The sequence below is a fragment of the Lactuca virosa genome, chromosome 7 (genome assembly GCF_052849685.1).
Source record: "Lactuca virosa cultivar CGN04683 chromosome 7, Lactuca_virosa_CGN04683_v6, whole genome shotgun sequence".
NCBI lineage: Eukaryota > Viridiplantae > Streptophyta > Magnoliopsida > Asterales > Asteraceae > Lactuca > Lactuca virosa.
The window spans coordinates 167,882,816-167,894,795 of record NC_136432.1 but is presented as its reverse complement, the minus strand read 5'-3'; the positions used below and the strand labels follow the sequence as shown (position 1 = coordinate 167,894,795).

General features: G+C 33.6%; 4 protein-coding genes across 4 annotated transcripts; 2 read left to right on the top strand and 2 right to left on the bottom strand.

Annotated features, from left to right (window-relative positions):
• The first annotated feature begins 243 nt into the window (after window positions 1-243).
• Window positions 244-1,825, top strand: LOC145127114 (Yippee family putative zinc-binding protein). The gene is made up of 5 exons (XM_079062367.1): window positions 244-490; window positions 624-667; window positions 1,124-1,232; window positions 1,332-1,387; window positions 1,492-1,825. The coding sequence occupies exons 1-5, from the start codon at window positions 395-397 to the stop codon at window positions 1,568-1,570; spliced, it is 384 nt and encodes a 127-aa protein (XP_078918493.1). The 5' UTR covers window positions 244-394; the 3' UTR covers window positions 1,571-1,825.
• A 340-nt stretch (window positions 1,826-2,165) lies between these two features.
• On the top strand, window positions 2,166-4,343 carry LOC145124206 (transcriptional regulator ATRX-like protein). The gene is made up of 3 exons (XM_079059466.1): window positions 2,166-2,469; window positions 2,843-4,012; window positions 4,097-4,343. Exons 1-3 carry the CDS (start codon window positions 2,389-2,391, stop codon window positions 4,160-4,162), a joined length of 1,317 nt encoding a protein of 438 aa, XP_078915592.1. The 5' UTR covers window positions 2,166-2,388; the 3' UTR covers window positions 4,163-4,343.
• A 133-nt stretch (window positions 4,344-4,476) lies between these two features.
• Window positions 4,477-6,192, bottom strand: LOC145124207 (ribosomal protein L11 methyltransferase-like protein). The gene is made up of 5 exons (XM_079059467.1): window positions 5,848-6,192; window positions 5,671-5,754; window positions 5,463-5,603; window positions 5,146-5,379; window positions 4,477-5,084 (listed from the first exon to the last, which is right to left on the bottom strand). Exons 1-5 carry the CDS (start codon window positions 6,139-6,141, stop codon window positions 4,641-4,643), a joined length of 1,197 nt encoding a protein of 398 aa, XP_078915593.1. The 5' UTR covers window positions 6,142-6,192; the 3' UTR covers window positions 4,477-4,640.
• Window positions 6,193-7,150: 958 nt separating this feature from the next.
• LOC145125040 (uncharacterized) lies at window positions 7,151-11,867 on the bottom strand. Its single transcript, XM_079060533.1, has 19 exons — window positions 11,582-11,867; window positions 11,148-11,494; window positions 11,011-11,067; window positions 10,863-10,890; window positions 10,671-10,793; window positions 10,463-10,574; window positions 10,317-10,354; window positions 9,867-9,920; window positions 9,675-9,743; window positions 9,440-9,556; window positions 9,259-9,327; window positions 9,099-9,178; window positions 8,894-9,028; window positions 8,568-8,814; window positions 8,317-8,484; window positions 8,024-8,212; window positions 7,800-7,924; window positions 7,427-7,609; window positions 7,151-7,342 (listed from the first exon to the last, which is right to left on the bottom strand). Exons 2-19 carry the CDS (start codon window positions 11,240-11,242, stop codon window positions 7,321-7,323), a joined length of 1,911 nt encoding a protein of 636 aa, XP_078916659.1. The 5' UTR covers window positions 11,243-11,494; window positions 11,582-11,867; the 3' UTR covers window positions 7,151-7,320.
• Window positions 11,868-11,980: the final 113 nt, after the last annotated feature.

The window sequence follows — 11,980 nt, the reverse complement described above, 5'->3', positions numbered from 1 at the left end:
ATAATCATTATTAAAAAGAAATTGAAAAGTCATGAGAATTTCAAATGAATGTGGTGAAAGGAAAAATACATGGGAGTTTCAAATGAATCTAGTGAAAGAAAAAATGCTTCCTTTATAATATAATATGATTATAATGAAATCATTTAAAAAAAAATGAATAGTGAGATTTGGCCCAAATTTAGCGGGTTGGGCTTTCAATGGTCCAACTAGGCCCAACTATTTAACAACGATAACGACAGCGCTAGGAAAATAGGCGGTGGATTATTTCTCTGCTCCCTAGTCACATCCAAGTTCGTCACTCTTTCTTCCGCAACAAAATCAGTTCTAGGGTTTTGATTCAGAAAAATCAGTCACAACTGAAACAGTTTTGAATTTCAGTGCTTCAAGGTGACAAATGGGTCGGATATTTCTGGTGGAGTTGGAGGGAAGAACTTACAAATGCAAGTTCTGCAAAACAAATCTTGCCCTCGCCGAGAGTGTCATCTCCCGGGTAATGATTTGCGTATGATCTTCATCTACTCCGTTCAATTATACTGTTACAAGTTTCAATTTTAGGTTATGAAGGATTTTAACATTTTGTATGATCTGCAACGCTAATTTGCATGTTCTTTTCATACAATTAGGGTTTTCATTGTCGCAGAGGAAAAGCATACCTTTTTAGCAACGTGTAAGTTATTCAAACCTCATCTTTACTTTGTGTACCAATTGAATTGATAATCTCCACTTCAATCACACATTTCAACTATGTCTTTCATATAATTCGATCTTAGGTTAATCTGAGCCAATTGTGCCCTGTTCTTATCTATCGCCTAAAAATACCGAGAAAAATTCATCAAGAAATCAAATTTATGGTACTAACTAAATCTTGTAAATTCTTTCTTAAAACAATGAGTGATTAAACTCCATCTTCCCACGTATTTGCAGTGGAGATGCGAGTAGGCAAATCAGGCTCACAAACAATTGGAAATGAATGAAGATGTTATTAACATATCATTCAAGGATGCTATATTTTTACATTTTTGGTCCCTCTACTATATTCACTCCGCTAAAAAACACCTTCCACAACTTTGACCTATCGAGGTAACCATTGGAGTTACTATAGTGCAAGCGTTTTGTTATTTAGGGTGAACGTTACAGCTGGACCTATTGAGGAAAGGATGATGCTTTCAGGAATGCATACAGTTACAGATATATTTTGTGTATGTTGTGGACAAATTGTTGGTTGGAAATATGTAAGTCTACACAGTTTCTATGTGCATTTTTGTAAATTTCTTCATCTCAAAATGTAAAATATTAAAAGTTTGTGACGAATCTTGAATTCTTGAAAACAGGAGACAGCACATGAACAATCTCAGAAGTATAAAGAAGGGAAATTTGTTCTTGAAAGGTATATATATAAGTATATAACATAGTAACATTAAGCTCTTTTCTTGTGATTATGAACAATAGAACATGACTTTTAGTTTGACTTTATGTTTATTTGTTGGATAGAGGAAGGATCATGGATGGTCTTGATTCAGAATTTTACATTGATACTCGTCCAAGTTCAAGTGATGCTGAAGAAGCCTAATGTTTGTTGTTTTGACTATATATATATATATATATATATATATATATGATATGTATACTTGAGAATAAATGGTGTAATATTGATGGAAATATGTTTTTGTATGGAGGAGTTGAGGCTTAATGTGATAAATAAGATGTGTTGTAGGAGTTTGATATGTTGAATTGTTGTGTGTGTGTGTGTTAGTTGTTAGGGATGCAATGTATTTTTTTTATTTGTATCATATTCTATGAGACAAAAATTGTATTTTATTTTTTATTTTTTATCTTATCTAAAATGTGGACAAGGTATAGAAATTGACAACTCCTTGGTGCAAAATATGTGAATGCTCTCTTCATAAAAAAAATAACACTTACCTAGAGGAAATAAAACTTTTAAAAGTAACACTTGTAAACATCAAGTATAAGATTCTGACATGTTAGTTACAACTTGTTAAACATCTTTCAAGAATAAGATTTAAATCTACGATTTTTGCGTTGTTAGTTGCAACTTGTTAGACTAAGACTAAAAAGTTATAGGACCAAAATTGGTTATTGATTATTAGTATGGGGACCAATATTATCAAAAAGGAAATTATGTATCTACTTGTTGGATACACTTTGCTCGTTCCCTTCTCTTACCCCTTATTGGTGGTTTGGTGGCTCCACGGAGCATCGTGAGAGATTGAGAGATTTGGCTTCAATGGCGGTTGCAATCTGCTAATTTGATCGATTCATCGCATATACGATTCTAATATCTTTCTGGTTTTCCCGAAATCTTCCCTCTTTTCGTTTTCCTTTTTGCTGTTTACGTATTTTGATCGCAGGTGAAATCAGTAGTGAATGAGAAGCTTAATGGGGAAGAGCGGTTCGTCCTCAAAGAAAAAATACTCGAAGAAAAAAAGTCTGAAGGTCTCCTCCGAGGTTTGTCAAATTCATACAAGTTTCTAATTCTAGGGTTTCGGCTTCTTGTATGATTTCTCAATAAGTTAATCCTACATTGACAGTTTCCCACGACGTTTTTGATTAAAATACGAAATTTCAGTCGATTCCTGTCTCTCAACTTGATAACCAAATTTTTGGATTTCGATATGTTGAAATTTTTAACTATTCTAATTAAGTTGCTGTATTGTGGAGAACATGTTCTTCTAAAACTTGAACTGGAATATGTTGGGAGGTCAACAATGGCAAACATGTATCTGTTCTTCTGTCGAATACATGTGTCCTAATTCTTTTACATATCTTTTTCTTTTTCAAATGCTTATATGGATCATCCTTTTGGTTACAATGTGCTCAGGCTCGTAGAAAAAAGACAAGTAGAAGAAATAAATCGAAGAAGCTTAGTCGACATGATGATTCTTACTCTTCTTATTCTGATGATGATTCAACCAGTTCATCACTAGTTTCATCTTCCAGCTCAGAGGGCAAATATAAAAGTAGAAAATCACGCTCTCGCACACGAAATGAAGTAAAGGGTAGCAAGAAACGAAGCAGAAGAAGATCTTATAGTGAAGATAGCTCCAATGATTCACTCCCTGTGAAGAAGAGAAGAAGATCCAAGAAAAAATCCGCTTCTGATAAAAAGAACAAAAAGAAGATCAAGAAGAAGTCAAGAAGAGATGGTTATATTAGTGATTCTGCAAGCTGCTCCACTTGTGGAGATGAAGACAGTAGTAGTGATGAAGATACAAATACAATCAAGGGTAAAAACGGAAATCGGAAGAATAGGAATAGACAAATGAGATCTTCTTCACCTTACGAAGATGATGATGATGATAACATTGAGAATGTAACAATGGAAAACAACCCGAGGCGATTAAAATCTGTTATCACCATTGTTGCATCACAACCAGAGAATGAAGAAGGAGATGATATGAAAAGGTATGATGAGGTTAAAGAAGAGATGGTGTATGATTATGATCATGATTATGATTACCCTTCTTGTAAAAGCAACGATAGTAATGATGGTGAACCCAAGAAAGAATTAGTTGATAACAACAACATATCTGTGATGAGTAAGGAAAAAGATAATCTTGAATCAGGTGTTGATGATTTGGAGTCGATTTTGAGACAAAAAGCTTTAGAAAACCTAAGTAGATTCAGAGGTGGGATTCAAACTAAAACAGTAGTAGATCCTGTTATTGATAATAAAGAAAAGAATGTTGTTGAAAATCCTGTGTCACAACCAGTAATCCAGAGGAGTAGGTTTACATGGAGGAGAGATGAACATGAAAAGACTGATACTACTTACAGTGGACCAGACTCCAGTGGATCACAACCAAAATTACAGAGTGCAGATTTATCTTCTACTGAAAGGGTAGAAAATATAATCAATACCCATGAAAATGTTGAGGTCAAAAAGTCAACTGATGGAGTTGAAACACCATCTTCTGCTTCTGGTTCTAATGAGGCCTCACAGTTTGAGAAAAAGACAATGTCTGTGATGAGGGGTGGTGAAATGGTGCAAGTGAGTGTTAAAGACTAAATGACCATTTAACCCTTGAGTATAATTACTAATAATTAATGTATGGAATTTTGTTGTGTGATACAGGTAAGCTACAAGGTTTATATTCCCAATAGAGCTCCTGCTCTTGCTAGGAGGCAACTCAAGAGGTGATGAATGCATGGATCAAAGCCAAGGTTTTAAGTTTTGTTTAATTTGTGTTATACAAATTACAAATTGTACACGTGACTTCCTTTTTTTTCTTTTTTTTTTTAAAAAAATTATGTGTACTCGTAATATAATGTCATAAGCAATTGTGCTTGAAGCACTTTGTGTTAATTCTGTTTGCATTTCATTCGACTTTGTTTATTTTATATGTACAATGTACAATGTTTGTATGGAAGTTATGGATTACATGAGGATTATGTTAGGGTTTGGGAGGAACATAGTATTGACTTGTTGTAAGGCTTTATTGTTTGTAAAACTAATTGAAAAAACTTCTCTTATATTAGATTGTTTGTTTCATTATATGTCGAAAAAAAGAAAAACATTATGTCTCCGTGTCATTAAAAACATGGAAACAAGTTAATACATCAAAAACACGTGTACTAAAACTCATTCACTCTTGATAATTGATCCATGCATGCTCCACCTAATCCTTTCTCTTTGTGCCACGTATGCAAGCCCAGTCATCAATCTTTGAGACAGTCACACCTTCTAGAAGATTCGAGTATCGATCTACAACAGTTGATACCTGCTCCAAGATAATCCCAGAAAGACCAACAACACCACCAGGCTTCGCATAAGAAACAATCTCATCTGCCAAATCTAACAAAGGGTTCAAAAGAATGTTGCCAATAACAACATCGTATTTCTCTTTCTCATATATGATTCCATTCCCATCTAAATCCTCTTCACTCTTCATAGCCCAATTCCATTCCTCTCTTGATGAAGAAGAACCGGTGTCCTTAGGGTTACTAGGAACAAGCCGCAATTCCAATTTCTTGGGTCCTATGTTGTTCAGAACAGCGTTATAATGTGCGGCTGTTATTGCTTGTGGATCTATATCAAATCCAACTGATTTCGCTGCACCAAACTGTACCTTATGGTCAAGATTTCAAACCAAAAAAAAAAACATGAATATGAATGAATACTACCTTTAATGCTGCAATTGCAAGAATCCCAGAACCTGTGCCATAATCAAGAACTGTTTCTCCCCCTTTGATTAGATCATGTAATAGCAATAGACATAATTTTGTAGTAGGGTGATCTCCTGTTCCAAATGCTAAGCCAGGGTTTAGAGTTATGATCGTAGCTTGAAGATCTGGGGGTGTTATCCACTCGGGTATAATCCAAACTCCTTCTGTAACTTCAATGGGATGGAATGATTCCTGCAATATTATGTAAGTTTATAACAGATTATAATCATACGAGTATGATTTTCGTTTAAAGAATGATAAGAAAGTGATGTAACTCGAGAATTTTCGATCCAATCAGATTGGTAGCCTGTGGTGACTTTGTAAACGGGTGTTTCTTTCAAGCCTATTGAATTAGCTGCGAATGTGATACTTTGATGCACGTCTTGAGATACCAAGAAGATCGAACCAATGGAAACCTGCAAAGTGAAATGGTCATGAAGCTTGAAACTTTACATTTGTGGAGTGAATCGAAAAGGGTTTTACCTCGTCATTAGAGTTGCAGGTGTCTGGTTCAACCATGGTTGTGGAAGTAGCACCAAAACATAAAAGAGCTTCCGAAAGCATATCCTGGGGAAACAAGATTGGAACTTTCAGTGATTTCATGACTGATAATCAATTGGGTATTCATGAAAAGTTGTGTTTAGAACTTGAAAATCTTACCGCAACATCTTGACGACATTGTATGTCGACAGAGAGGTACGAACCAGTTGTCGGACTTTCAGAATTAGAAGAAGATGTAGAGAATGCTGCAGGAATTGAAGTCAAATTCAAGAAATCTGTCAACTTTCTTGATGGGTAATCTTTGGTGGAACCAAATAATATAGAACTGGAACCAGAAGCGAGACTTGCTGTGCCATGAATCGACGAGAAGGAAGTGCACGCCAACTGTTTGAAGAAATGACTACGAAAAGAACTCAGCAGCATTGACATGTTTGTGCGCGAATACAGAGACATTACCCACTTAACATGACCAAGGGGCCAAAGTGAAAAATATCACAAGAATCTTATCCCAAAACATTTTTATGGTTCCAGTCATATATTAACCTGAATAGCGTAGTTTATATTGCTACTTGATAACCAAAAAATCCGATCTTTTTTACATCAATCGCTTGTTATAACCATTGAGGAAATGTACCACAACCAACAATTTCGTTTTTATCTTAACTAGAAATTGTTCCATGGGCTGTTTCTGTAAAAAACAAAAAAAATAATAATACAAAAGGACATTTTTTTATAAATTACATTTACAAATTTTATAATTTATTTTCTATATAGGGTCAAACCTATTAACATATGAAAATCTTAAACACATGAATTATTTTTTGTAAAAATAAGACATTTTCTATAAATTATAAAATTATAAGGGCTAAATATATCAATAGTAAAAAGAGGTGCCGCATAAGCCACTTTGGCATTTGCTTTTCCATTTGTTGATTTTATTGAAAATGAAACATTGGATTCGATGCGACATAATCAAATGAATTTTCAAATTGATTTTAATTTTTCAGATACAATCCAAATAATTCAAATTCAATTAGAATCAATTAAATTACAATTTATTTGGATCCGTTTTTTTAACTCGGTTTTCAAAAGCTATGACATTTTAGAAAAATATATAACTTGAATATTAATCACGAAAATAATACAAATTGTTCAATTGTTAACTTAAATGAAAATAAAGCTTTATCTGGATTTTCGGATTATTCAGTTCTTATTTTATAAATCAAAATCAGTCCTAAATGTTAAATAATAATTCGGTTTTGTCAAAAAAATCAATCCAAAAATCCAAATCAAATAGTCTAATTGAAAGCCAAAAATTCAATCCAAAAATCCAAATCAAATAGTAAAGTTGATAGTCAAAAAATCAATCCAAAAATCTGAATCAAATAGTCTTAATTTGTAATTTGGTTTTATCCAAATAGTTGTCAACAAAAAATTAAGATTAAAATTTTACAAATTCCTCTAAATATTATGTACATTTGAATAAATTAATGATAAAAAAAAACAGAACTCGCATCACAAAAGTTAATGTACATTTGAATAAATTAATCGATAAAAAAAACACAACTCGCATCACAAAAGTTATACTCAGCAATAAAAAAAAATCCAATCTTTCTAAGTTGCGTTACCATCTTAAGGACTATGTCCCTGCCATCTGCATCAAAACAAATACAAAATTTATAACTTATAACAAATTAATAACAAATTCAATTGATTTATTATACTATTCTATTATTACCTTGAAAGCAAGAACCTTGCAAGTGGGCCCAAGTTTCCATTAGGTTGCGCCTCATTTTTCTGTTGCTTATTTTTACTATCGTCTTCTTGATTCACATTCTCTGGTTGTTCTGTGACCTTTTTACCCTTGGAAAACCCACGTGTCGCCACTTCTTGCACATTTTTCAAAGATGGTTCCTTTGAGCTGAAAAAAAAAAGTCATGTAAGCAACATAAAAAAAAAAAAAAAAAAAAAACTATATCTTTAAAACCATATGGAAATATAAGACTTTTTTTTTCTTTTTTCCCCATTAAGTCATGCATAAGTAAAATAGCTTTTAAGTGCTTAACATATTAAGCCCATTAAGTCAAAAAGAAACAAGCCCAAAGCTTTACCTTGCTAACCGATGAAGCAACCTTGTAACAAGAAACTCACAAGAACCAGGTTTTGTGTATTCCATATCCATCAATGAATTTATAACATTATGCACAATTGAAGCCTCTAAATCATCAGAAACAGCCTACATCATATACATATGCAAAAAAAAAAAAAAAAATCATTTTTTGATCATTCTTATGTTTGATTAATGCAATAATATGAGTATGAGTGGAGTTCCCACCTCTTTCAAAGAAGGGATTATCAGAGTGGACAGTGTAGCAGATGCTGACGTGGCAGATAATCTAAGTCTCTCTTCTTCTTTAGTCAACGGTTTTCTTGCATCATGCACATCTTTTTTGACCTTGGTCAAACCAGACCTTTCTCTTGACTTTCCTTTCCTCATTCCCCCTCCTTGAAGTGCAGCTTTTGCCTGATGACAAATTGACAATCAATGTTGTTTGATTACAAATTTACAAAATTACATTCATATAATCGAAAAGATAAAAAAAAAAAAAAATAAATAAATAAAAAAACCTCTGCAAGATTTATGGCACTATTTTCAGGTGAAGCTATGGAAGATCGTTCTTGAATTCCCAATTTTGACTTTGGAGTCCGAGGGGTATCCGAATCTTCATGGTGGGACCCACGGTAGACAGCGGTCCCACTAGTGGAAGCATCTTCAAGTGAAGTCAACATGTTTGACTGTTTGACCAGTCAAAAGTCAAAAGTCAAAACAAAAAAAATGATTCTAGAATATAATAGTTTATAACCCAAGCGGACCCTACCATGGTGTTTTGATCGCTGGAAAATGAAGATCTTTGTGCTCTCGGAGACCGGATAACCACCGTTCCGGTGCCGCCCACCGGAGACATATCTTCTTCATCTCCGGCGACTTTTCCGGTGAACACTTGTAGTTTCTTTTGAGTTGAAGGGGTGTCTGATTTTCTATCTTTATTTTGAGGTGGTCTTACAGAGCTTCTAACAGTCCCTGTATTTGTGGAGCCGCTAATGCTGAAATCCCAGCCGTCATTTCTGAGAGTTTAAGGTAAGAATCTAGTTGGTCAAATGTTTTAATTTAAGGTATTGATTTAGTTGTTGGTTGTTACTCTACCTGACTCGAACAGTGTCATCAACTCTTGAAATCCTTGTCATGTTAAACGTGTCAGATCCTTCCCTTAAAACTGTTGTGCCACCTGGCAAATCATCATCATCATCATCTTCCTTAATTTTGAACTTTGGTCGTTCTCTGTCAAAAAAAAAAAACTTTTTGTAACAAATTATTATAATATAAAAATATTAAATAAACTATTATAAACCTGATTCTTTCAAGGAGTTTTGAAGTCTTTCTAGCATTCCTAATGAATCGGTGCTTCAGGAGTTCTTTAGCACTTGGCCTCTGAGTCATAAAAAAAAGTCAGGGACTAAACACGCAAATGAGTGAGAGTCGAAGGGGGGAAAATGAAAAAGGTAACATACTTCAGAAGGCGATTTCTTTAAACACAATGAGACAAATTCTTTCATAGGACGCGAAAAATGCTCGTCTAACTGCAAGACACGTGTAAAAAAAACAAAAAAAAGGTGACATTATAACAAATTTAGTGATGATTTTGTAAATTAAATCATTTAAATGATGAAATAAAAAAATAAAAATCAGGACCTGAGGTGGACTTTCTCTAGGTATAATGAAAAGTACTCTCATTGGATGAAGATCTGCTAATGGAGGTTCCCCTTTTGCCATTTCAATTGCTGTTATTCCTAATGACCAAATATCTGCCTGAAATGCATGAAGCAAAGTCAAACCAAAGTCAAACACCATTTCCAAAATAAGAATGATATAATATATAGATATATAGATATATAGATATATACATATATATATATATAAGTATAACCTTCTCATTGTATCCTTCTGAATTTTGGATTACTTCTGGTGCCATCCAAAATGGTGTTCCTACAAATGTCTATTACAAACTACAACTGTTACAAAAATTTGTGACATAAAAATAAATAGAAAAGATTATTAGCATATTTGTAAAAGATATGATATGATCATATGAATACACAATAATGCTAATAGTTAATACCTTTCTTCTAGAAATTGTTCTTGTAAGTTGTGCAGACACCCCAAAGTCAGCCACCTGTCACAAAAAAAAAAAAAAAAAAATTTCACCTAATGAGTGTAGCGGAGTGCTCCCTATCCTATTACTCATCTATAGGGCTATCACCCTAGCTTTCCCTGTCTCTGCCTTTCTTTCCTAGTCCTGAGTTTTTCTTCTTGACTATTGCGGGTTTGACACTATTCAAATACTAAATATCTACTCGTGGAGGGAGGGGAGGCAATAGATTCATCTTAGGCGGTAAGCGAAGGAACTGTAGGGCTTAGGGCAGCCTCGGATTTTTCTTCAATAGGCTCTAGGGGAGGTGAGAAGAGAGCCAATAGCAACTTTAGTAGCAATCGTAACATTTATTATTAAGGGTATTATAAAAATCATATCTTTTTAATAAAAATAGCAATAATAAGCATCGATTGATACCTTAACATCACCACTTTCGTTCAACAAAATGTTTGCAGCTGTCAAAAAGAGAGTGATACAAACATTGTCATTATATGTCAAAAAATGTTCATTAGAGAATATAAATTTGCAAAAAAGTAATCAATGAATCATTATCAAGTTTTGACCTTTTATGTCTCTGTGGATCTTTCCTTCATTGTGGAGATATTCAATTGCAAGAAGCAAGTCACGTAAGATGCAAGATATGGACATTTCATCCAAAGGTTGATTAGGTTGAATCTGTTGAATAAATAAATAAAAAACAATCTTTTTTCATCCCAAAAAATAAAAATTATAAATGGAGATATGAATTTGTGATCAGGTGAAGTAAATTACTAGATCAGCAACAGAGCCACCAGCCATGTATTCCATTATGATCCATAGTTTAGTTTTGTGAAGATAAGAACCATAGTATTCAGTTATGTATGGAGATCGACATTGTTGTAAAACTGCTATTTCCTGTAACAAATATTATTTATTAAAATCTTTCTTACTAATTCGATACAATTAGGATGATAAATTTCGTACCTTTTGGATGTCCTCAATTTCATCCTCTCTGCACAACATAAAGAAAAAAAGTTTAACATAAAAACACAAGAAAGAAGAATCCAAAAAGCATTTTAAATGACTATTGTTTATCAGATGGATTATCAAGATTTAGGGTAAAAGAACTGACGATTCTTCCAAATCAATAACTTTAATAGCAACCTCTTTGTTGTTCTCCCTGTCAAACCTGTAAATCAATGTATTATATCAATCATTAGAGGGAGCATTAACAACAATGAATTAAGTAATTGTTGAACAAAATTTTACCCTTTATAAACGTCTCCAAACGATCCCCTTCCAATGAGTTCAATATTACTAAACCGAGATCCCGAGGCCTCAATTAGAGCTGCTGCATCTTCCATCTCCACTCAAAGGATGTATGTGACTATGTGTGATCAGAATTCCTCAATTCGAAATTGAAATCATCAATCTTTATGTCAATTCATTGTCGTTTCAAATCGAAACATGCTTCGGGTAAACAATTGGAGCAAAATCGAACAGTGGAGCAATAAGTGCGAGCGACAGCTTTGACGACGGAGATCGAAATGCGGAAACGGGAAACGATTCAGAGACGCAACTGATGTAATATAATTGATGTTTTAAAGTGAAAGACGCTGAAATGACAGTCGAACGATTAAATTCGAAATCTTTATGGACAACAAAACTGAAAGCGAAATATCACCCGAAGAAAGCAAGTATACCTTGGGACTTGTGTGTGTTTCTTGAAACACTTGGGGGGATTAAATTAAATATGTTTGAAAATTAAAACTAGGGTTTGTGAAATTGAATTGGAACAGCGGGTCGAAGATGGTGGGTTTGAAATTCTAGAAGAAGATCAAGAAAAATAGGGGAAATGGAATATGAAAATGATGTTTGATTCTTGAAAATTATTGGAAAAATTATATGAGTACAGAGAGGCCGTTCTCTAGGGCAGAGAAAGAGGGTGGTAAAAAAGTAAAAACATGGGACGACATTTAAAAAAAAGTAAAATCAAATAAATTAATAAATACAAAAAAAAAAAAGGATTCTTGATGATTAATGTACAACCTACGAAGCGTTTGGTAAAGCTAAGCAAATGTGTGCCTTGATTTCAGACGTCA